We start from the raw sequence: 26,743 nt of genomic DNA on the forward strand, positions 1-26,743 counted from the left end.
CGGGCGGCGATGGGTTCTATATGGTCCGCCGCTGAATACACCTTATATTGTTCAAAATTTGATAAATTGATATCTTGTTTTTTTTTCTTTTTTTTTAAAAAAAAAGGAAAAAGAGAGAAAGAACTCAAAAAATATTATTTTGACCATTTTATTTTAAAATGTAAGCAGTTATTGTTTTAAAACATTGTATTGTAAGTGAAAGCATTTTAGACAAAATATAGGTAAGATTTTATTATTGTAAAATCAGCTAAAAACATGTTAAAATGTCACGAAAATAAAAACACACAATAGTCTTCTTTACACATATTTGTTACTTGTTGATGTCTCGAAAATGATTTTTTGTCTTCTAGACTATAAAGTTATATCCTGACTTTAAACATATTCTTTTGACAGTAATAACATGTTATTGTTTTGTTTAAAAGGTCAAAGTTTTACCAGCATATAACGATCATCTTTATCAGGTGCTTGTATTTTTGAAATATTATACTTTGTACATACAAATGTATAAACTATTTATATAAAAACCATCGAACAAACTTATTTATATATAATTTTGTTGTCATTGTGTACCGTATACCTATATACACGCACACAATATAGTATGCACACGTGTAGGTCACAAACAATTTAACTAATTTGCCCACATATATATTTTTTAACTTCAGAAATTATGAGTGAGAACAAGTGTACATAGATAAGTATATCTCTAGCCCAAAAGATATAAAATCATAGTCATATAAGTGTTTAATTTTTTTGTATGAATTCACACTTTGAAATACAAGAGACATAGTTTTGTACATGTTTTTCACATTATCATGCCATTTTGGTCAACACATGCACCACTATATGATGCTCTCAAATTACTTTTGAATTTTGGGATATGGAGCACACGACTATGTAATAAAACTCTAGAGTCAAGTGTTGTTAAATATGTCATAAATATATTTTTTTAAATATAATTTTCAGTAATTAATCCTTGTATTCTTTTGGCGTTCACTAATGTGCGTGATGTATGGTTTCAAATGGTAAACCCGAATGAGATTATGCTAAGAATTCTATAGCTAGAAAAGGAATTTTAAACTCGTCGGTGAAAGATCATTGACACCTTTATTTGTACAAACACTTTGTACATTTTAAGTGTTGTTGATATATGATTTTATAAACTTATGGTGTAAAACACGATAAGTACAATTTACAAAATACATACTAAACGCACTTGAGCATATAGATCCCTCAACTCAGTGCAAAGGCCCTATCAACTCCGTCACAACCTTTCCTATCAACTCCGTCACAACCTTTTCTTACACACCTTGCGATCATATTTACAATCACTCCATCATCATCACAAAACAATAAACTTAAAGAGCTTGTATATGTCTATACCTTAATGATAATGTTCTAATGTTTGTCATATAATCGCCATTCACCTCGAAAAGCTCGAAATTTGAAACTTATCGAAGTTTTTAACAAAGTTACTCCATGAATGCTGCAAACCCTTCATAAAAACATTCGAGGGACTTTTAAATGCTTTCATAAATAAAAATAAATTTCTAACTTAAGTCCAAAATTTCTAAAGGTGTCCTATTCATAATTTTCCATAAGTAAGAAATTATTAAACGATTAAATCTCATTGCTTGGACCACTTGAGACTAAACTCGATTTAAACAAGATGTGACTACAATAATTATTCCACGACTTCAATGACAATAGGGGAAAAATTAGGGACGGCAATGAGTCGGGTTTGGGTCGGGTTTAGGTATTCCCAAACCCATACCCGGTTATGAAAGTCTGTCCCAAACCGTCGGGTTTTAATCGGGTAATTACCCATCGGCTTCGGGTTTCTTATCAGATTTTGATAAAATAGCTGTCGAGTATACCCGGCTCAATACCCACTAGGTTTCTACGGGGTTTTGACAAAATGTAACTAATAGATTACAAAGATGGTTACCATGGAGATAAACGTCTCAAATAATTGACATAAATAAGTTACGACAAATAATATATTTGGAATATGGTGTGTGTGTGTGTGTATAATAAGCTATATCGGGTACATCCGGTATATAATCGGGTAAATGGGTTTATGTTATCGGGTAATCGGGTATATTAGAAACCCAAACCCGTCCCAAGCCCGCGGAAAATTTCAAAACTATTCCGAAACCCGTCCCAAACCTTAATGGATCGGGTATTACCCGTCCCATTTATGTCGGGTTTATCGAGTTCGGGTTTCTTTGTCATCCCTAGGAAAAATAAAAAAAAAAGGACCATACTCGTGAAGTTACCCTATTCATTTTTATTGTACTAATTTGGATACATCATTATTGGTTTATTATTATTTTCTTTAATTTTTATTGTGTTAATAATAATTAAACGGATAACAATTGATAATTATAATAATTTTTTTGTATTATTAATAATAACAAATACCTAATTACTATTATTATTTTGTTGTTATTAGTGATATGAATTAATTATACGGATGATCTCTATTGTATGTTCAAATTCTGGTTTTGGTCTTAAGTACGAGAGAATATACTTACTACAAGTCTCAAGATATAAAAGAACGTAACATGATTAGCGGATGTCACATGGTTGTCCTAGCATGTTCCATCCCATTATTATTACTATTAATATTAATATAATCTAATTTTATTATTTAACCCAATGAATCAGTTTTCATTAAAAAACTAACCGATGTTTTTAAGTATTTAATGGACTAAACTTGGAATAAGTAGTTCAACCTCATCAGATTTGGTCAAATTCTCTTTATATTTGAGCTCTAAATAAAAAAGTAATTAGTTTTCATTTAAGTAATTTGTTTACTTTAAAATGTGTTTTTAAGAATTAAGATTATATTTTATTTTCTTGGTGGTGAAACTCAAACATTGATGACCAAAATTATCAAGCCCATAACATAAACGCGTCTCACCAAAAGTAGTGGGCTTACAAAAAAAGATAATACCAAACCTTGAGGAAGTTGGGTATTTGGGTTTAGAGGTGCGTAAATTGGGTTTTCAAATACCGGTTTTGGTATGGAACCGGGTTTGAGTATGGCCGGGGATTGCTAAATCGGGCATTTCTAATACTCGGACTGGGTTCAGGTCCGTTTATTGGCTTAAAAACCATACCTTAAGCATCAGGTTTGGGTCGGGTATAGAACTGGGTACCCTATTTCTGGGTATTGAAAAAACCCAATTTTCAGGCTTTATTCCGGGAATTTTTGGGATAGATTGAATTTTTAAGGGATTGCACTTTTTAAGGAGTATTTTTCGGGTGTAGATCGGGTATTGGAAAAACCCGATTCCGGTTTTTGGGTATTACGGGGTACAAATTGGTCTGGTTCCGGGTACGGGTTTCGGTACTGAAATGCATACTCTAATTTTACCCTACAGGTAGAGTCGGGTACGGTTTCGGGTACAAAAAATCCGGGTATAAAAAAACCAGGTTTAAGGTTTTTTCTGGTCCGGGAACAGAGTTCGATTTTTTTTTCACCTCTACTTGGGTTACCGGGTACTTGTGCAATTATATAAACACGTAGTATGAAAAAACTAGAATAGAAGTGTTTGATGGTGACTATGATGTTATGTTTATGAGAAGGAAGTAAGTGTGAACATAACAAGTGCCAATTGTTGGTCCCTGTGTGAAATCCTGAAACCGGTGCGACAAAATAAAAACAATATGAAATTAATTTAAAAGAAACAAATTAACTTAAAAAACTATAATTGTAATAAAAATTAACATATATTTAATTGAAAATTACAACATAGTACAAAATAAAAATAACATTTCATTACATTAATCCCCAATGTTATGTTATACCATTGCACGCTTTCGTTACTCGTGCTAGCATCACATTCAACGCTGCTCCGCCCAAATCATTATGCGCCTTTAGGAAGAAGACCGTATCTTTGCCCGTTTGTTGTCATTGCACCAACTTAGTTGTTTTTGTGTCGGAATATAATAAGAACGTGAGAGATAATTATCAAGATTATGAAAAATATGAAATTTTGAGTGTGTTTATAGATCTTTTTTGTTGGTAAAAAAAATAATAAATAGTTCAATGACTATATACAACAGTTATAACAACTAATTGGTCTTCAGGAAGATAACCTCGATCGGGGTGTGAATGTTGCGGCATCGAGAGGAGCCCACTGATGCTCTCCCTTGTACCGCACCCACCATCATCCAACTTGTTACAGATGTGTCGCCTCAACCCTTCCCGCATCCATTGTGCTAGCACACCCTATACCCTAAACACTTGATTATAAATACAATGCCAAGGTTGTTACTTATTTGAATCATTCTCTGAATTAATCATGTGATGTTGGGGAAATTACTGAAAATCGGGTTATCCTAGAAGATTCTGAGAGTCATGATTCACTTTCACTTCAAAATTATTTGTAGTTCACAAATCCTTTGATTGGATAAAACTCAGATTGAATTGAGTAAGAATCAAGAGATTTTTGAATCAGAAAAAAAAATCGTATGATCAAGAAACGATTATAAGGTTTGGGTCCTTAACTGCCATTGGCAGTTATCATGTATTCCACCCAGCCAGGGATTCTGCCCATTGGACCCCGCCAAAGGGGCGTTGCCACTTCGAACCCCCATTACTTAGGGACATCACATGGTTATTAAACTATAATAAGGTCAAATAAGTGTGCACTCGCACCCGACTTATTTCAATTCATATTACAATTAGCTTGATCAACAAGTTAATTCAATTATACTAGGGATGTAATCTTCATAACCACCTTCATGATACACATGACTGACAAGTGTACGGAGAGATTAACAAATAGTTTTTTCAGGTCCAATATAACTCTATGAGCCACATAGACAAATGTGGTGTGTAAAGATCCATGATGATGTATGAAGATCCGTATACTAAAATAGCCAACATGTAACACCTTTAATCTTACGGAGTCTATTGAAACACATGATGAGTGAGTTGAGTTTTTATTTATCTTTATTATTTTAATATCTGCTTTATAATATAAAAAGTATAAAATATAAGCTTGGAAATTGGATTGTTGGATAGTTGCTTAGATTCTGCGTTTTTTAGTGCGTGTTACATGCGCGTGCGTAGGCAACGGAGGAAAAGTGACTCCACGCGTAAAATGAGGACAACTAAAACACAGGTTTTCTGGCAATCCTGCTTACACGGTGTTCAAGTAATTCAAATATATAAATTTAGAAATGTATTAAATATATATTAATATACAATAATTAAACATTAATTTTATGCTTAATAAATATATATGGTTTTAACCTATTTGTAATAGTATTGATTAATGTTTTTTTTTCAAACAACCAACAAACATATATTTGTCTAGTACTTCGTACGAGCTGACCCAATGAAAAATGTCATCACCAGCTAATCTAACCCAGCCGCACGGAGATCTAAAGTGCCTCCAAGTTATCACTAGTTTTGGGTAAGCTCACTTGCCAGAAAGCCCACTGCTGTTAAACTCGAATGCCATAAAGATCTAATTGAATATCACAAAGATCTCAGTTTACTTCATTGACCCACTCATTGAGTGACCCATATCCCCTAAAGTGTAGTTGTCCAATGGATTAAACATGAATCTGCGTTAAGAAACTCATGTTTTCTACCACTGCATCACATTTGAAAAAGGGAAAATTCCCATAATAGCTCATTTAGAGAATGTGTTTCCAAGTTTATCCCCCCCCCCCAAATTCAAGTTTCCAACTTTGTCCCTTTAGTATCTCGTCGCCGGCGACATGTTAGCGAACACCGACGATGTGTTAACATAACATAGGGTTGACAATGCGTTATGTTGCTAACATAGGGTAGCAGCGATGCGTTAATGTTTAAAGCAGGGGTTCCACGATGCGTTAGCTGATAACGCATCGCTGCTACCCTATGTTAGCAACATAAACGTATCTCGTCGCCGACGACATGTTAGCGAACACCGACGATGCGTTAACATAACATAGGGTTAACGATGCGTTAATGTTGCTAACATAGGGTAGCAGCGATGCGTTATCAACTAACGCATCGCTGCTACCCTACGTTAGCAACATAACGCATCGTCGGTGTTCGCTATCATGTCGTCGACGACGAGATACCAAAGGGACAAAGTTGAAAACTTAAATTAATGGGGATAATTTTGGAAATACATTCTTTAAATGGGCTATTATTGGAATTTTCCCTTTGAAAAAACATATGAATTAATGTTAAAGCTTAAAAGTAAGAATGAGAACTTTGACAAATTGATTAGATTGTTTAGACTTTGTTAATTTATTTTCATAACACTGAAAATTTTAAATAGTTGAAGAATTAATAAATTACATACTTACATTAGTTTTTTTTAAGAGGAATGAATAATCTTAAAAAAAAAAATACTTTATTTTCCATCTTTAAATATATATAAAAAACACATAATTTTATAATAAAATAGTTGATATTATTCATTTTAGACTATGTAGTGTGGATACATCTCATTCATTGTTAGCGTCGCTTGTCCAGTGCTTTCCTACATCCGTGTGTGGTCGTGCTCCAATGTCTTCATTTCAACTACGCTCTCCGTTGACCATTTCTCCCATCAACTATTTCTAAACTACCGTTTCAAACTCTAGACAATGGTCAACATTCAACCTTTGTCTTCCTCTCATCTCATCTCATCTCATGTTTTTACGAATCAATTTCTATGACTATCCCACCAACTTTTCAAACTTCAAAAGCCGCGTTTGCATACTTATTTCTATAAATATATACGTCCACACCAACTCATATCCATTATTATTCTTTCATACAAAGTTAACAAAAACAATATAAATTTGAAGTCTTTTTGATTCTTTATAGATACTTAAAACAAAAACCCTAAAATGATTTCCGCATATAGGAACCGAAAAGCAGCAAGAAATGCTAACAAGATGATCAAGAAACTTGCTGAAGTAGAAGTAGAGGTTGATCATGATCAAGTTATCGTACCGGAGGTTTTTCGGTGTCCAATATCACTAGAATTGATGAAAGATCCGGTGACATTATCAACCGGGATAACATACGATAGAGAAAACGTCGAAAGATGGATTTATGAAGACGGAAAGAACACGTGTCCAGTGACCGGTTTGGTGTTGACTAGCCTTGAGCCGGTACCGAACCATACTATTAGAAGGATGATTCAAGATTGGTGTGTTGAGAATAAGTCGTATGGGTTTGATCGAATCCCGACCCCTCGAGCCCTGCCTAGCGCTTCTCAAGTGTCGAACATTCTTTCGAAGATTGTGTTGATGAGGGATAAGGGTAATGTAGAAGGTGTTATGGAGTTGATGGGAAAGATTAAGGATTTAGCAAAAGAAAGTGAGAGGATGAAGAAATGCATTGTGTCAAACGGGTCGGGTCGAGTATTGACCGAGACGTTCGAGGCGTTTTCTTATGATCAAAATCAAGAAAACGTCTTGGTTTTGGAGGAAATTTTGTCAGGGTTAACCCTAATTCTTCCGTTTGACCAAGAGACCAAGTCTGGTCTAGGGTCAAACGAAAATTTAGGTACCATTGTAAAGATTTTAAAGGTTGGAACTTTATCGGGACGAAGGAATGCGGTGTTGGTACTTAAAGAACTCCTTTCGACCGATCAAACGAAACTTGAAGAATTCGCGGAAGTTGAAGGAAGTATTGAAGGTTTAGCAAAACTTGTGAAGGAGCCAATTGACCCTACCACAACAAATGCTGCATTGCTAGCTATTTACCATTTGGTCACTCCATCAACTTCTTTTAACCAAAAGGAAACCCTAATTACAACATTTCTTGACATGGGCTTAACCGAAAAGATAATAGAAATGCTTGTAGATTGCACAAGAGGCGTATGCGAAAAGGCGTTAGGTGTACTCGAAGGTCTTTGTAGCATTGATCAAGGGCTAGAAAAATGTTACGCCAATGCGTTAACCGTCCCCGTTCTGGTGAAGAAACTCTTGCGTATTTCGGATATTGCGACTGAGTTTTCGGTTTCGATAATTTGGAAGTTGAGCAAGAATGCTAAGAGTATTGGAGAGGAAGAAGATGTGGCCATTGAAGCACTTCAAGTAGGAGGTTTTCAGAAGCTTTTGTTGTTGTTGCAAGTTGGTTCTTCTTTGAAAACTAAGGAGAAGGCTTGTGATTTGTTGAAGGATTGGAATTTGCATAGAGGGAGAGTTGAGTGTATTGAATCTATGGATTTCATGAACCTTAAAAGACCATTTTGAACAAAAGTGTAGTTTTAGGAACATTATTTATTTGTTAAGCTAACAATATTTGTAGAAAAATAATTCTTTTGCACATAAATATAGTTTTAGAGGTACATAATTAATTGTATTGATCACTTCATTTTATTAGTTTTGGCCTTTTGGTGGAATTTGGCAGGTTTATTTTATAATAATTACACGAGTATGAAACTATGAATAGTTGCTTTCTTTCCAAAATCAGAATCATAAAAACAAAACTTCTTATAAGGTAACACTTGTTCCAAACGGACCCGGGGGGGGGGGGGGTATTTGTCGCCGGCTTCTGTTGTTTTGTTATTATTTATATCGTGTTTGTGAAATATATATATATATGTGTGTGTGTCTACAACACCATTACACCCCAAAAACAAAAACCTATCATTTGCTGACTGGGCGTCACATTGCGTAAAACGCTCCATTTTGTAGCCCCTCCACTACACATAGCCTAAGTGAAAACTATTTAAAAGTCATCCATCCAAAATCGTCCTCATCCAAATTAATGCATTTAAATTCGGTGTCCTTTTATCATACACAATCGACCTCATTCGTTGGCAATCGTCCCATGTTTAATGACAACAAGAAACCTCTGGATTGTAAGTTAAGTCCCATGTTTTCGTTATTAATGGTTTCTTATATTCTCGTTCATCTAGATCCTTAGTAAATACAAGTAGACACATTTGTCCCATGTAACGAATTATTCTCATTCACAAATCACAACCAATGCATATAAGATGTGCTAGCAAATGTGTTCGAGATTGAACATTCCTTATTGTCTTCTCTTCTATGCATGGACAATTTCATATTTGCTTACACCATCTTATTAGGACAAAACCGTCTTTGATACCATTTATAACATCAAACCCCTTATACCTACCAATATTCATCGTTTTACTAACCAGAACTAATATTGTATTTGTTTTTTTGTGTTACCATGTGAAAACTATTTATAAAGTTTTTCAAGTGAAATTGCTCTCAACCTAACACGTAAAATATTGTGGAGTTTTCTTTTCAGCAACAACGATCAATCGTGTTGCTGATTTTTCAAGATCGAGTCTTTTTGTTTTTTTTACCCAATATCTCTCATGTAGTTGATAGACGCGGGATTTTCCAAAGATGTCAAAAACATGTTTGTTATCTTTAATTAGTATATACTATTTATTCATTTTACCCTTCAAAATAATGCAGAAAACATGCCTAAAAAGTAAAATGTTGACTATTCAAACATCAACATTTTATTCCATATATTATATTTCACCCATTCACACATTAGTCATGTTTACATCCTGTTGTGTTTTTGTCCGATATTCCAATTCCTATGAGGGGTATCTCCTAAAATATTAAAAAATGTAAATTTCAATCGGTTTGTTACATTATTGCTCAAGCCAAACCTAAAAAATAAACAGCTTTAACTCATAGTTAGGAATGACAATGGGGCGAGTTTGGGACACGTTTGGGCATTTCCAAACTCATGCCGGTTAGTAAGCCACCCCAAACCCGTTGGATATTAGTTAGATAATTACCCAAAGGGTATCGGGTAAACCCGTGAGTTTTGCGTATACCCGGCCGAAAACCCGTATAGTATTTATTGGGTCTTGACAATTTATAACTAGTCAATTGCATCAGTTGCGTGTCTAACAACTTAGGCTATGCGTAGTGGAGGGGCTACAAATTGGGGCGTTTTGCGCCGTGTGGCGCCCAGTCAGCAAGGGGTGAGAATTTGTTTTTGGGGTGTAATGGTATAGGGGCTACAAATAGTAATATAATTATATATATATATATATAATATACATATATGTATATATGTATATATAACGCACACACATATCCATACATGCCGGCTCCACCACCTGAAATTCGCCCCTTCTTCTGGGCGATGAGAAGAACTCGCCCCGCCCCTTTTCGCCCAAAAATCGGCGGGGTGGGGGGGGGGGGGGGGTGTTCGCGCCCTAAATCGCCCAAATTGTAGCCCCATTACATATGACCTATTAGTTTCTTGTTCTTTAATTTTCTTGAGATATTGTCATATTCTTTAAATCTCCAGAAAGTTAAAAAGGAAATATATCTTCGACTCATTTTAAATATTATGGGGGTTGCGGCGCATCTTGTTACCTGTTTGTCTGCCACTTTATTATAGTTGTTTTAAGTTTAACGAGAAATCGATTGTTACTTCACAAAAAGAAAAAAAAACATTATATCTCTAGAACATATATATCAAGTTAAAGGTGTGACTGTGTGAGTATAATAAGTGACAATTTTTTTTGAAAAGACGGTATTTTATAAAAATAAATAAAAACAGTCCTAGCAAGTAGCTAGAACAAAAAGACATAAAACATTACAAATACAATAGAGGGTTCTTAAGCCACTCGATCCTAGAAATATTATATTTACGATTTCTGTTACTATACCATAAGAACGAGAAATTTAAAATTTCATCAAATATTGTTTCTTTGTTATGCCGATTCTTCTCAAATACCAAGTCATTTCTGAATCTCCAAATAATCCACCAAGTGACAAATATAATCATCCCGATCATATCTTTCTTATGAGTTTGGACTCTTAAAGTGTCCCACCAAGACATCAGCTCAATCGGAGCCAAAGAGGAAGACAACGGTAGGCCAAGCCAAGAAGCAACAAGACCCCAAATCCGATTAGCCACCGAGCACATACCGAAAACATGGTCAATAGACTCCTCATGATCATTACAGATAGGACATAAAGAACTCGGAATGTCTATACCCTTACTCACCAGATTGACTCTCATAGGAAGTCTCTTAAGTAACACCCCCAAGCACAAATATTAACTTTTCCAGGAAGAAATTTGAACCATATTGTCTTTCGAGCCCATGAAGGAAGAATAAAGTCATCAATAACCTTCCTTACACCCTTAACCGTGAAGTCTGTCATATCCCCAAAACTCCAAATCCATCTATCTTGAGAATCCGTTAAACTTACATGTCCTAACTCCACCATCAAATTATCAAATTGTTCACTTTCTCTCCCCCCCCCCCTCTAATCTCTCTTCTCCAATTCCAAGAACCACCGTCTGCCCTTTGATTAACAAAACATTGCTTGTCCATTTCCAACGCATAAAGGCGAGGATATTTGACCGCCAACGTACTACTTGTCCCCCAACAGTCTAACCAAAATCTAGTTTCTTGACCATTTCCTATCTTTTTTTGAACAGCCGAAAGAGGAATTACTTCTAAATCGTGTAGTTTATTAAATGAGTTACACATAGATGACCACACACCCGACCCTAACCCACTATTTTCACGATAGTTAGGATTCATTTCAACTCCATATATGGCTTTGATCAACTTAACCCACACACAATTGCTATCTGAAACAAACCTCCAACGCCACTTTTGTAAAAGAGCCTTGTTAAATGCCTCCAAGGACCCAATCTCGATACCTCCTTTCTCTTTAGAGGCCAACACTTGTTTCCAAGACACCCAATGAATTTTTCTTTCGTCATTTTTAAAACCCCAATGAATAAGTGTGACAATTGTTTGGAGATATTTAACATAATTGACTAAGAAGACACAAAGCAACTATTTACAATATAGCAATTAATATAAGGGATTAGTCTATCAAATAGTAATTAAGTTTTGAGATGTCTAATCAGATAATTCATAAAAAGTTTTGTTTTAATCAGGTAATTAAAGTTTCTCTTTTGTTCTAATCTTAAATATTTTACTTGTATAGCATGTAATGTAGTTTTTTTTTCATTCAATAACAATAACATTTTTCATGTATCTTTTCTGGTTAACAATCTTCTAACAAATCACACAATCTTGATATATATAATATAATAAACAAATCAAATCTTTCTTAAAACCTATAAACTTGTTATAGGTTTCAAATCAAATGCAGCAAAGCCACTAGTGAAATGGGTTGATCACATAAGGATTATACACTTGAATCTGCAAATCATTACCACTTTCCTCATCACTTTCATCCTGAAAATAAAAATATTTATCAGACACCAAAGGTGGTGCAAGAATCACTGAAGCCTCCAACAACACTTCCCAGTTCATATTATTATCATTCGTTTCGAATCGGATCAATGCATGTTCTTGTTTCTTTTCATGGTCCTCAAACTGCACCCAATCATTAAACCTAATCAGCGGCTTCTCGTCTTCATTCGAGCTTGTTAAAGATTCGACCGTGGACGTTATTGAAGACACGGTGGAACTAGAACAAGATTGATCAGTTAACTGCCACATACCATCAAGAAAACTCTCCAAAGCCTGGATTTGAATCTCTGGAATTCGATCAACGAATGGATACTCGTAGATTCCACAAAGGCAAACCGATTTACACCAATCGTAGAATTCGGATAGATGATCAGCTTGAACAGCAGCTTTCTTGTATACACCAAAAGCCATCATGCAGCTTCTGTAGGGTAATTGGATTAGATAATCCAATACCGAAACTATTTCGGTTCGGAAGTTATTGTAGCACGAGAAACTGTCGCGAACGATGTATTTTAATGCGCATTGTATAAGAAAGGTTCTTGCGGCTGCCCCTTTCGGCTTGCATTCGATTACTCGATCGATTAGGGTTTGAAGTTGTGGTAAAATCTCTAGTTTGTCGCCTACACGCTTCATTTTGTCGGGAAATGTTTGAATTAGGGCTTCTTGTTCTTCGTGTTCATCGTATTCATCGTGTTCATGATGTTCATGTTCATTTGTTTCTTCGGGATCTTCGTAGAAGCATACAGAATCAATTGTGAGACAATCTAATGCTTCATTAAGGAGATTAGCATAAGATGAAATGAAATGTGTGTAATCATTGGAATTAGACGAGGAAGTGTCGCGAAAGGGGCATGGATTTAGCGACAAGTAACCGTTGGAGCGGGTCCATAGAAGCTCGGTTCGAAACGGGCTATTATAAGGCAATGCGCGAAGCAAACGGTGGAGAAGAATTAAGCATTTTAAAGCAACTCTCCAACATTTTGTCTTTGTAAACCTTCGGGAAAAACTCGTCGCAAAAGTGCGGTAAGATGGCGGTGAGACCGCGAATATTTTTAATAGTTGGAGGACGTACCGATCACGGAGCGGTATGTCCTCAGGCGATGTCGCCTTTACGAGTATTAAATCTATGTCGCAAAAGCCTCCGACCGTGGCGATTTTTGCATAACTAACAAATGTGTTTTCTTTTATTGTTGTGTATGCTCTTTGAAACCGCCTATGCATTGTGTTTAACTTGTTACTTGGTACACAAATGTTGTTGAAGGTTTATAAGTTGTTACATGTTAAGGTTGTTGACATCAGACCGTTAAATACTAGGAAGATCTAACAGGCTGAAGATGTTTACTATGACAGTTGGGACAATGGACAAATGTATTGAAGTTGTCACATGATTGACCAATTGGAATAAGGTGTCCAAATGTGACGTGTAGGATGTAATGTAGTGTGCAGGCCATGGTGAGTAACAAACTTGATGAGTTAAATAATGGTGCAGGCCTTGGTTTTTTTTTTATATTAAATAAAAAGTTGGAGACAGTGATTGTGTTGGTTATATGCTGAATTGATCGTATCATCATTTTGGAAGAGACTTGTATTTTTTTTTCTTTTATTTATTCAAGACAGTTCTTTAGCTCAAAACCGAATCGAACTAACTTACATGCACCCTAGGGGCCGAGGAAGACAACTAGAAATGCGAGAAAAGATGTGGTTGAATGATAAAGGCATAAGAGTTATAAAAAAATTGTTCTTAAGGTTAAGTCACAATTGTCACTTTCGTCTAAACAAGTTAAAAGGCAAAAGTATCCCTAACTTAATGTTAAAACATAGACGGGGTTAGAGGTTTGAACGATATTTGCAAGAATCGAAAAACCTCAAGGTTCCTGATGCCAAATAAATAAATATATAAATAAATGATAGATGACTAAACCTCATGGACGAAAATGAGACTTTACTGTAAATGGAAAGCTAGTTAATTTTGAAGAAAACTTTAAAGAGTTTAGTTGTCACTGTTGGAAAATTTGTTACGTGTGCATTAGTAGGTTGTTATGACACAACAAATGCAAACTAATAAACATTGATGAATGAGATATCGATGTGTGATTGTGTGTATTTGAAAGAAAATATTATAGTGGTGTATCCCACATTGGTGAGATGAAAAACTTGTGCCTTGTTTTTCCTCTATAAATAGAGAGGTAAACTAAGTTGCAACACACACCAAACCTTACACACAACACAAGCATTGTTGCAAGGTTTTTTCAACTTCTTCTTCTTCTACATTTCTGGTTTCTTTTATTCAAACCTTTTTCAGGTTTACGGTTAACTCCGACAGTACTACTGCTCCGGCTGTTGTACCCTGGGAAACAACGAGTTTTCTTGGGAGACTCGAAATATTGTTTTAAGGGCCCCGTGTTCAACACGATTCTCAGCCAAACCGTTTACATTTTTTTTTTGTATTGTATTTGGTTTATTTCTTTGATTCTGTATTGTATTTCATATTCTTGTATTGTATTGTATAAGTAATAAAACTATTTGTTAATTTTCTGTTTATTTACTCAATTCACGAATTCGGTTCCTACAATCTTAAAACAATATTTTTAAAACCGTTTCGTGAAAACTTTGTTTAAATTTTCAGAAACTATTCTGTTTTGATCCAAACCAGTTTTGTTTCAAAATAGTATATGTTTTAAAAACAGTTTTTTCTTTTCTGTTTTGGTCTCAGAATCAAGAATTGGATCTTCAAAGTTGGACTTAGACAGATTCGTTCTTGGTTTAACATTCTGAAATCAGAAAAGGCTCCTTTTTGGGCTGTTTTTGGCTATCTAGCACGAGATAGCTTATCGTGAAAACTTTGTTTAAATTTTCAGAAACTATTCTATTTTGATCCAAACCAGTTTTGTTTCAAAATAGTATATGTTTTAAAAACAGTTTTTCTTTTCTGTTTTGGTCTCAGAATCAAGAATTGGATCTTCAAAGTTGGACTTAGACAGATTCGTTCTTGGTTTAGCATTCTGAATCAAAAAAAGCTCCTTTTTTTTGGCTGGTTTTGTTATCTCGCACGAGATAAAGCTATCTCGCACGGGATAAATTTATCTGGCAAATTTCAGAATTTTCTGAATTTTTTTTTCTAAGTTACTAACTTGGTCTGTTTTCTGTGTGCGAGAACGACAGGACCAACCCCAAACACTTCTAATGCTACCCCTGATGTCTATTTGACCACCCCAGCCAATGTGGGAGCGACCACAATGGCTAACCATGCTGAAAAACCCGAAAAGTTCACGGGTGTCCACTTTAAGAGGTGGCAGCAGAAAATGTTTTTCTACTTGACAACCTTGAACTTAGCACAGTTCTTGGAGAAAACAGCCCCCATACCCACTGCCCAAGATGATGCCCAAAGTGTGAGTGCTTTGGACCCTTGGAAACATTCTGAATTTCTATGTCGCAATTACGTGCTCAATGGTTTGGCGGATCCATTGTATAACGTCTATTGTGGGATAAAGACTGCCAAAGAACTATGGGAGTCTTTAGACAAGAAGTATAAAACCGAAGATGCGGGAACAAATAAATTTGTTGTGGCCCGTTTTTTGGACTTTAAAATGGTTGACTCCAAGACTGTGATCACCCAAGTCCAAGAACTACAAATTATACTTCATGAAATTCATGCCGAGGGTATGACACTTAGTGAAACGTTCCAAGTTGCAGCCATAATTAAAAGTTGCCTCCTAGTTGGGTTGAGTTTAAGAATTATCTTAAGCACAAACGAAAGGAGATGACTATTGATGAATTAATTGTTCGTCTTTGAATTGAGGAAGACAATAAAACGGCTCAAAAATTAGCTCGTGTGGAGCCAATGGCTAAGGCCAACATGGTTGAACTTGGACAATCTTCTAAGGGGGGCATAAGGGTAAGGGTAAAATGAATAAGGGAAAGGGAAAGGTGAACCTTGGACCGAAGAAGGAGGTTGTGAAAAAGAAACCTCAATCTTCAAACTTCCAAGGTGTTTGTTACAATTGTAATGAGAATGGCTATCGTGCGAACCAATGCAAGAAGCCTAAGCGTGAGCGTGCGCATATGGTGGATGAAAATGGTGAACCGTTGGTGGAAATGATCACCGAGCTCTCGGCAATGATTGAAGAAATCAATCTTGTGGGGGACAAACCGCAAGGATGGTTCATTGATACGGGTGCGACCCGTCATGTGTGTGGTGATAAGACCCTTTTTAGCACCTTTAAGGAGGCTGCTAGTGATGCTAAGTTGTTTATGGGGAATCAAGCAACGGCCGACATCAAGGGTGAAGGGAATGTGATCTTGAAGATGACTTCGGGAAAAGAGCTTACTTTGAGCAACACTTTGTATGTGCCCGAAATTCGTAAGAATTTGGTTTCGGGTTGGTTGCTTAATAAGTTTGGTTTTCGTTTAGTGTTTGAGTCGGACAAGTTTGTCTTGACTAAGCGTGGAATGTATGTTGGTAAGGGCTATGCCCTCAATGGTATGTTTAAACTTGATGTAACCGTGATTGGAAATGAAATGAATAAGGCATCTACTTCTGCTTATATTATTGAGTCTTTAAATTCAAATGTTTGGCATGGTAGATTAGGACATGTAAATTTCAATTCACTTCGTCGCTTAATTAAATTAAAAAGCATACCAACGTTCCACATTGATACAAACTCGAAATGCGAATCATGTGTTGAATCCAAACTTACAAGATCATCATTCAAATCGGTTGAAAGAATAACCGAAACACTTGATTTAATTCACACCGATGTGTGCAATTTAAAATTGTGCCCAACAAGAGGGGGAAACAAATATTTCATCACGTTTATTGATGATTGCTCAAAATATTGCTATGTATATTTACTTAAAAGTAAAGATGAAGCAATAGAAAAATTTATCTTGTTTAAAAATGAAGTTGAGTTACAACTTAACAAGAAAATTAAACGTGTGAGAAGCGTTCGAGGAGGTGAATACGTTTCACCATTTGCGGATTTATGCGCACAAAGTGGCATAATACATGAATTAACCCCTCCTTATTCTCCACAATCAAATGTCATGGCGGAACGAAAGAACCGTACATTGAAAGAAACGATGAATGCCATGTTGGTTAGTTCTGGGGTGAGCCATGACATGTGGGGGGATGCCATTTTAACGGCAAATTATCTTTTAAATAAGATACCTCTCAAGAATAGGGACGAGACTCCTTATAAGTTATGGAAGGGAAGAGAACTTTCGTACAAATATATGAAAGTGTGGGGGTGCCTAGCTAAAGTCACCGTACCACCTCCTAAAGCTGTTAGGATTGGTCCCAAAACTGTTGACTGCATTTTCATTGGATATGCTCACAATAGTAGTGCACATCGGTTTTTGGTACATGAATCCAAAAATCCAAATGTACACGTAAACACTTTCATGGAGGCGAGCCCCAATATTGTCTCGTATTTTGAGCACGTGTTTCCTAAGTTAGGACACACACATGAGGCCTCATCATCACGAGCGAATGATGTAGGTGCAAGCTCGTCAACACAAAATGACGACTTGGTTCATGAAGGAACACATGAAAGGCCCGAGACTGAGGATGGTGATTTAAGACGAAGCAAAAGACAAAAGGTTGCAAAATCCTTTGGTCTTGACTTCGTAAGCTTTATGGTTGAAGGTGAACCTAATACCTACCATGAAGCGGTGACCTCACCTGAAGGACCTCAATGGAAAAAAGCAATCAAGAATGAAATTGATTCGATCTTACAAATCATACTTGGGAATTGGTAGATCTTCCAGTTGGTTGCAAACTACTTGGATATCGTTGGATATTCAAAAAGAAGATGAAAGCCGATGGAAGTATTAATAAATACAAGGCGAGGCTAGTGATCAAAGGTTTTAGACAAAAGGAAGGTCTAGACTATTTTAATACTTACTCACATGTAATACGTATAACCTCTATAAGGTTGGTGCTTGCAATCGCGTCTTTACGAAGTTTGGAAGTGCACCAAATGGATATAAAAACGGCTTTTCTAAATGATGATTTGGAAGAAGAGATATACATGGAGCAACCTGAGGGTTTCTCCGCCCCTGGTCAAAAGGGCAAAGTATGCAAACTCATCAAGTCTTTGTATGGCTTGAAGCAAGCTCCAAAACAATGGCACCAAAAGTTTGACCAAGTCATGATTAGCAATGGTTTCAAAATTAATGAGTGTGATAAATGTGTTTATGTTAAAAACAAAAATGGAGGTTATGTTATTTTATGCCTTTATGTGGATGACATGCTTATCATTGGGAGTAATGATAAAATGGTTCAATCTACAAAAGACATGTTAAAGGCACGATATGACATGAAAGACATGGGTTTAGTTGATACTATTCTTGGAAAAAAATCATTAAAACCAAAGAAGGTCTTACTTTGAGTCAAGCACACTATGTCGACAAGATTCTTGAAAAATTCAACAAGGAAGACAAGCGAGTGGCTCGTTCTCCTGTTGACACTACTCTACATCTATGTAAAGATAGAGCTGAGCCGGTTGCTCAATTAGAGTATTCAAGAATCATTGGAAGTCTAATGTATCTCATGACATGTACGAGACCCGATTTAGCATACACGATGAGTAGGCTAAGTAGATATACTAGCAATCCAAGTGTTCAACATTGGAAAGCTATTATAAGGGTGCTTAGGTACATAAGATACACAAGAGACTATGGTTTGCATTATACCAACCATCCAGCTGTGATCGAAGGGTATACTGATGCGAACTGGATTTCGGATATGAAAGATTCCAAATCAACAAGTGGGTACGTGTTCCTACTTGGTGGGGCAACAATATCTTGGAAATCATCCAAACAAACTATAATTGCTAGATCCACAATGGAGTCTGAATTCATTGCCTTAGACAAATCTGGGGAAGAGGCAGAATGGTTACGTCAATTCGTGGAAGACATTCCACAATGGCCAAAGCCGTTGTCGGCCAATTTGCATACACTGTGACAGTGAGTCTGCAATTGGTAGATCTCAACGTTCAATGTATAATGGCAAATCAAGGCATATGAGATGTAGACATAACACGATACGACAACTACTGTCAACGGGTGTTATCACGATTGACCATGTGAGGTCAGAAGATAACATTGCAGACCCGTTAACAAAAGGCTTAAGCACGGATAAATTTTATAAGTTGTCGAGAGGAATGGGACTAAAGCCCGCGATAAAGGAAGTATGAGGGAAACCTAACTTAGCAGACTGGAGATCCCAAGAGCTAAGTTCAATAGGCAAACTTAACCATATGACCAGAGGCAGTCACTGTGGGGGAGTACCCCAAAACCAAAGGGAGTCTTGAACTTTCTAGTCCTTTCTCCTAGGGGAGTACCCTAAAACCAGTGACATTTGGGAGAGGTTAAGTGAAATAACCATGATGCTTTTAATGATTCATGGGAATCACCTATGTTAGAGAGAAGTGTGGTCGCTTCGAATGGAATTGTGGGGAGGTGCAATTTCCTAGAGCTCCCGCAGAACCAGGACCGTGATCCATGACCATAACGGGCACAAGAATGAGGGGTTGACCAAACCAGGGAGAGTATTGTGCGAAGGCATATTGTCGTCTACACAAATGGGGGTCTGTTCAAAGTCATCGCGACTACAAACCGCTAGGAGGCTAAGTATGCTTCACAACGGAAGGTTCAAAGGGTAACACCTACCTATCCGGCAATACTCAACTGCTGAAACTTACTTCGAAGAATCGATTTCCATTCATGTGGGGGATTGTTGGAAAATTTGTTACGTGTGCATTAGTAAGTTGTTATGACACAATAAATGCACACTAATAGACATTGATGACTGAGATATCGATGTGTGATTGTGTGTATTTGAAAGAAAATACTATAGTGGTGTATCCCACATTGGTGGGATGAAAAACTTGTGCCTTGTTTTTCCTCTATAAATAGAGAGGTAAACTAAGTTGCAACACACACCAAACCTTACACACAACACAAGCATTGTTGCAAGGTTTTTTTAACTTCTTCTACATTTCTGGTTTCTTTTATTCGAACCTTTTTCAGGTTTACGGTTAACTCCGGTAGTACTACTACTCCGGTTGTTATACCCTGGGAAACAACGAGTTCTCTTGGGAGACTCGAAATATTGTTTTAAGGGTCCCTTGTTCAACACGATCCTCAGCTAAACCGTTTACATTTTTTTTGTATTGTATTTGGTTTATTTCTTTGATTCTGTATTGTATTTCAGATTCTTGTATTGTATTGTATAAGTAATAAAACTATTTGTTAATTTTCTGTTTATTTACTCAATTCACGAATTCGGTTCTTACAGTTACTAAAACAAAACTACGTAGCTTGCTTACAATTTACATAGGTAGTGAATTGTCTAGAAGTATAACTGTATAAGAAGTTAAAAAGAAAAAAACACATAATACCGACCTGTTTCTAACAAACTTCTGAAAATTTTATAATATGTTAATAGTCATTTTCGGGTTGTGGGTAAAAGTTAAGATACGAGTTATGCTTGGTTCGGCAGCTAGATAGGTTACTTTCATGAACTATATTGTCAAACACTCAAATTTAATAAAATATTTCACCTATTATTATTATTATTATTATTATTATTATTATTATTATTATTATAATCAAGACTGCAAAATCCAACCATCTTTTATTCACATCAAGTAATCAATTATTCAACCATAACCGATGGGCCAATTAATTTACAAGTATTGAGCCCAGTGTTAATTACTTTTCCAGCCCAAAAGCAATCAAATGTCTTTACACTTTAGTTCTTTAGCCCAATTCTTGTTTTTCAGTACAGCCTTAAATTATTTTATGACTTTTATTATTATTATTATTATTATTATTATTATTATTATTATTATATAAAGGGAAAAAACTATAGCATTATATTATTATATTATAAATATTGCAAGTCTTAAATTTAAATTTATTTGGTAAAACAGTTTAGTTTTAATTGACATTTGATTTTATAAAACCTAATTTTGTAAACATACATCTGTATATATTAAAGCTTGTGTATACTTTGTAAGGCTTTTCAATCGTTCTTTTCATTATATACCATTTTCATTTGACGTTCTATTTTTCTTAAAACTTGATATTGTTGACAATTAATCTTGATTGTGTATATCGATTTCAATCCATGTTATTAAACGGAGATGTTAAAGGTAGCAATTTATTGAACCGAAAGCCCATACTTGATTGGGGAATAAGGTACCGCATAGCTCTAAGAGTGGCAAGAGCAATTGCATATTTGTACGCAGAATGCCTAGAATTGATACTCTACTATGGAAAACAAAAAACTGAGAATATACTTCTAAATATAATATTTTAAACATCAGACTTTTTTATTTTTTAAGGTAATAGTTTCTTAATCTCTTTCCATAACAAACTCACAATCCAACACCTTGCTATTTCAAGAGCAAGTAATGGCCAACATAACCAAAATCTTTTAATTTCATATATAATTTTCTAATATTAAGTAATAAATAAATAAATTAATTAAATATCCTTTCTCATCTCTTAAACCCAACCTACTGGCTCAAAAGCTCACTCTTGCTCCTTGCATCACACTCACTACACACAAACTCCACGGGTGCGAGTTCCTCATCATCTATGCCGCAACACACGGTATGCTTCCACACCCGACACTCATCGCACTCCACCATCCTCTCCCCGTCATCATCCCGGGCCCCACACACACACTCCACCCTAGATTCCATTGCGTACCCATCCCCCCCTTCATACCTCAACGTCGTACCCAAGTCCAACCCGAACCCCCTTACCCAAACCTGCGCACCCGCCTCCAACGCGCACGAAACCACCACGTCATCATTTATCCCTTTTAACCCCCCAATTTGACTCACCACAAACTTACTCATCACACAATATGTGTCCCTTAATGCAAACTGAGCCACCTGTTTCAACTCGCCAACTGTCATCCACGGTGTCACCATAACAGCCTCGCCAGGTGGCAGCGGCCGAGTCAACTCGGTATCCAACTCGTCAAAACTCGGTAAAACCCGGCAAGTCAACATCATCAAATCTTCATTTCCCACTCCAAAATCCCACTCTTTAACAAAATACTTGCTATTCAAAACGAGTCGACTTGCTTGACTCACCGAGTTCCATACCGGGTAACCCAATAACACATTTCTATACACAAACAACATATCCCCATAAACACCCCCACCAAATTCCTCACTGTTTTGATCCCGGATCTCGAATTCCGTTAACCGGGTTAACGGGTTTTTCATCCGGGTCACGATTTGATCCCCGACAACCAAATTATCAACCGATTTCAACACGAAATCGATCAAACCCGTGTCACCGACATATTTACTAGCCAAATCCCTCAAATCTTTACGCGACATCGCGCCGTTTCTTCCAATGTTCATAACCTTATGATCTTTTAAAATATTCGCAATTATTTTCGCAGTCTTCTCAAGCCGTTGCTTCGGCCACCGAGGCTCTAACTTCCACAACGAAGACACGGGCTTCACGTTAACTTCACGAAGCTCAAACTCGACGAACCTGGTCAACGGGTTGACCACCCGACGAATAATATAGCTATCGAAACTCAAAACATTGATTGACTTCAGTACGAAGTCAATCAAACCCGTGTCCGCGATATATTCTCGGGCACCTTCCCTTAACTCATTTCTCGACATTGCATCGTTCGTTCCGTTTAACAACTTAACGATCACTTCAAGCGAGTACACGACTCGTTTCGGGGCCCACCGACAGTCAGCATCCAGAACAGAAGTCAAAAACTGGTCCAAACACATTATATTTTCACTTTCTTCATCAAATTCATAATGTTCATATTTAGATACTTTTCTCGAAGGCGATAATATTACCCGTTCGATCTCTTGAGTCTGCTTAAACTCGAGCATGCATTGTAACAGCTCGCTTAAAGAACTCAACTGCGATTCACTAAACTCCTCATACTTTAATATAATCTGTCGAAACTTGTTTCGACTGCGAGTGTTTTTGAAGTCGTTAATAATCTTATTGAGGTTTAATTCGCTTAGAAACCGAACCGCTCCCCTGTATTTCTCCTCTGTAACACCATAACTTCCGTTACCAAAACTATACCCCCAATTTCCGAACCACGAGTTCTTAAACGCCACTCCGTGTATTAACCTTAACTCGATTGATCGATCTAACTTCACATCAGCAACAGATACTTTCCTGCACATTGTAAATTCACACTAAAATAAGACCCGTGAGACCTGAACTGATTAGACCCGGTTATTTACAATAAGGCCGGCCTGCATCCTGAGAAACTACTAAACGGGCCCGGGTCTGACTATTGTCTCTTTACATAAACCGGGTAAGACCCATGAGACCTGAACCGATCGGCGATCAGACCTAGTTATCTACAATAGGGTCGGGTCTTGGGTCCCGAGAAACTACTAAACGGGTCCGGGTCGGGTCTGGCCCGTTATGCTTCACCTAAATTAACTCAAACTCACATCAAATTAAGATGAATTTCGAAAATATACCTGGTTTTACATAAACCAGGTAAGACCCGTGAGACCCGAATCAAACAGACCCAATTATTTACAATAGGGGTTGGCTCAGATCCTAAGAAACTACTAAACGGGCCCGGGTTGTTCTTCTGGGTCTGACTATTGTCTCTTTACATAAACCTGGTAAGACCAGTGATACCCGAACCCATTAAACTCAGTTATTTACAACAGTGTCGGGTCCTGGGTCCTAAGAAACTACTAAACGGGTCCGGGTTAGGTCTGACCCGTTACACGTTGCCTAAATTTACATTAAATGCAACTCAAATTCACATCAAATTAAGCTGAAATTCGAAATATACCTGGTTTTAAGAACATTGCAGATGCTGTTCCAGAAATTCATGACGTCAGACTCGGTTAAGGAAACCGAAGAGCCTAAATCGAGTTTGTTAACCGAAATCAGATGACCGAAGCCGTTGCAGTGAATCAAACCGTGTAAGATACACGAATCATCATCGAGCTCCAAACCGTTATTCCGTTCGTAATCATTCAACGGGGGTTTCTCACCGTAGGACGGGATCATTATCCGGTACCTTCTCTTACACACAAAATGATGCCCCCAACCTTCAATATTCAATTCATAGTATCACAATTAATAATCAATTACATGTTAATATTACACTAAATTCAACTCAAATTCACATTAATTTGAAATTAAGCTGGATCTAATTTAACACCATCAACTCATACCTTCATGATCGATGTTAATTCACACTAAATACAACTCAAATTCACACTAATTGCAACACAAATACACATTAATTTAAGATCAATTTACACTAAACCTAATCAAACTCAAATTCACACTAAACCCAACTCAAATCCACATTAATTTGAGATTAAACTGGACTTTCAATATTCATTATTGATCTAATTCAACATCAGCAACTCATACATTCATGATCGACGTTAATTTACACTAAACCCAACTCAAATTCACACTAAATTCAACTCAAATTCACATTAATCTGAGATTAAATTGGTATTTTAAATTTTCATGATCGACCCAATTCACACTAAATCTAATCTAACCCATATTCACATTAATTTCAACTCAAATTCACATTAATTTGAAATTAAATTGGTATTTAAATTTTCATCATCGACCCATATTCACACTAAACCCAACTCAAATTTAAACTAAACCCAACTCAAATTCACATTAATTTGAAATTAAACTGGATCTAATTTAACATAACCCACTGATGCTTTCTGGGTCGACGTTAATTAACACTAAACCCAACTCAAATCCACATTAATTTGAATTTAAATTGGTATTGTAAATTTTCATCATCGACCCAATTCACACTAAATCTAATCAAACTCAAATTCACACTAAACCCAACTCAAATCCACATTAAATTACAAACTAACCAACGAATTTGCAGTGAAAGCAGAACTTATGAACAGAGTGATCCGTAACGTGTTCTTCCACAACATAAAACGGGAAAACAGCACCGTTTGACTCGCACAGAAGCAGCGTTGACCACACATTCTGGGTGTCAACTTGTTCACCGAATTCATTAACAAACGACCGGATATTATCGCGAAACGGACCGGAATAATCGCCGATTGAGTTCGGGAAGCTTTTGAACTCGAAGATTCGTTGCTTGCGTTTACGGTTTGGTGTGAGTTTGATGCAAGGTTCAAGAGTTGCCATTGAAGGGGTTGTGAGATATTATTATTATTATTATTATTATTGTTATTATGAAGAAGATGATGATGATTTGAGAGAATGGTGGCTTAGTGGGTTTTTAGTTAACTGTCGAAATGACGGTGAAGGGTATGTGAAGGCGGGAGATTGTGAGTGGTGTGTGGGGGTAGAATGGTAATTTTGATTGGTGTAACGATATGTTATTGCATGAGTGAGTACGTGTGTGATTGTGTGGGTCCCACTGGTGGAAGTTACGTTAATTAACCCTGTAGTTTGGTTTATCGTCGTTTTTTACGGTAGTCTTAGACGAGCTGTCAAAGTCAGTTAAGGAGATAGTCCCGTGGACCGTGGTGTAGGGCTGGCATATCGTGTATACCCGTACACGATATGACACGAACACGATAAGACACGAACAAGGAATGGGTATACCTGTACACGACACGAAAACTTTTCGTGTACCTGTAACCCAAACACGAACACGAACCTGTTAATACCTGGTATACACGATAATACATGATAATAGTTGTTTAGAAACACATATTTGACAACCTTTTAGCGAAACAAAAGTCGAGGAAAGTTCATAAAAGTCTTAAAATAAAACATAAATCCATGGTCCTCCTTAACAAATTTAAGACAAAAACACAGAGAATTCTAATCAAAACATATATTGAAATTCCAAACTTTCAAGTTACAAGTGGTCTTTCTTCTCAAATCTTCAATTCCAGACAATCAAACCTACACACAAAATAAGGATAGTCAATTAGTCATATTAATCATGGACAATTGAACATATTCATATAGTTTTATCAAGTAACACTATTTGAAAGTTTTAGAGTGAGGTACCTTAGGATTGTTCATTGTTTCTAGCGAGCAACACTACTTGAAGCATTTGGAGTTGGTACCTTAGGATTGTTCACCGAGTTTGAAGCATTTGATTCACAACTAATGTAAAGCGACATTATATCTTCAGTGAGCTCTTCCACACTAACTTTGTTAGAACCTACAAAGTACAAACAAACATATACATTATAAATTAATATAATATTGTGTACAAACAAACCAAACTTGAACCAAAATAAGCATAGTTGAATCAACAAACATACCGTTGTTTTGGCTTTCTTATCCTTCGCCTTTTCCACCTTCTTTTGTGGGCCACTCATAATTACCTAAATTGTAAATACTAGCAAATGTGAGCAATCGAAAGTTCAAAACCAAATAAGTGAACTAATTAAACTAAAACAGCCCTATAATAGTATTAATCTCATATTATTAACTCAGCAACCCACCGAGTCACCAAATCGTTCACCTCAATCTCTTTAATCGTTGGAAGGGTCAAAACCTTCGTGTTGACTGTTTAAAATAATTAA

General features: G+C 36.4%; 2 protein-coding genes and 1 pseudogene across 2 annotated transcripts; 1 reads left to right on the forward strand and 2 right to left on the reverse strand.

Annotated features, from left to right (window-relative positions):
* Positions 1 to 6,761: 6,761 nt before the first annotated feature.
* LOC143590773 (U-box domain-containing protein 21 pseudogene) lies at positions 6,762 to 8,311 on the forward strand (annotated as a pseudogene).
* A 3,696-nt stretch (positions 8,312 to 12,007) lies between these two features.
* Positions 12,008 to 13,759, reverse strand: LOC143590778 (putative clathrin assembly protein At4g32285). The gene has a single exon (XM_077071149.1). It carries the CDS (start codon positions 13,419 to 13,421, stop codon positions 12,105 to 12,107), a length of 1,317 nt encoding a protein of 438 aa, XP_076927264.1. The 5' UTR covers positions 13,422 to 13,759; the 3' UTR covers positions 12,008 to 12,104.
* Positions 13,760 to 21,721: 7,962 nt separating this feature from the next.
* Positions 21,722 to 25,652, reverse strand: LOC143590779 (PHD finger protein At2g01810-like). Its single transcript, XM_077071150.1, has 3 exons — positions 25,097 to 25,652; positions 24,025 to 24,286; positions 21,722 to 23,384 (listed from the first exon to the last, which is right to left on the reverse strand). The coding sequence occupies exons 1-3, from the start codon at positions 25,380 to 25,382 to the stop codon at positions 21,725 to 21,727; spliced, it is 2,208 nt and encodes a 735-aa protein (XP_076927265.1). The 5' UTR covers positions 25,383 to 25,652; the 3' UTR covers positions 21,722 to 21,724.
* Positions 25,653 to 26,743: the final 1,091 nt, after the last annotated feature.

The sequence above is a fragment of the Bidens hawaiensis genome, unplaced genomic scaffold (assembly GCF_021521415.1).
Source record: "Bidens hawaiensis isolate Kalapana, Puna unplaced genomic scaffold, B.hawaiensis_p1.1 tig00038991_1, whole genome shotgun sequence".
Classification (NCBI taxonomy): Eukaryota; Viridiplantae; Streptophyta; class Magnoliopsida; order Asterales; family Asteraceae; genus Bidens; species Bidens hawaiensis.

Coding starts and splice junctions, on each gene's coding strand:
- LOC143590778 (XM_077071149.1), bottom strand. CDS start 13,421: ATGCATAGGCGGTTTCAAAGAGCATACACAACAATAAAAGAAAACACA.
- LOC143590779 (XM_077071150.1), bottom strand. CDS start 25,382: ATGGCAACTCTTGAACCTTGCATCAAACTCACACCAAACCGTAAACGC. Junction 24,287..25,096: donor CTTTCACTGCAAATTCGTTG/GTTAGTTTGTAA, acceptor TGAATATTGAAG/GTTGGGGGCATCATTTTGTG. Junction 23,385..24,024: donor TGCAATGTTCTTAAAACCAG/GTATATTTCGAA, acceptor TACAATGTGCAG/GAAAGTATCTGTTGCTGATG.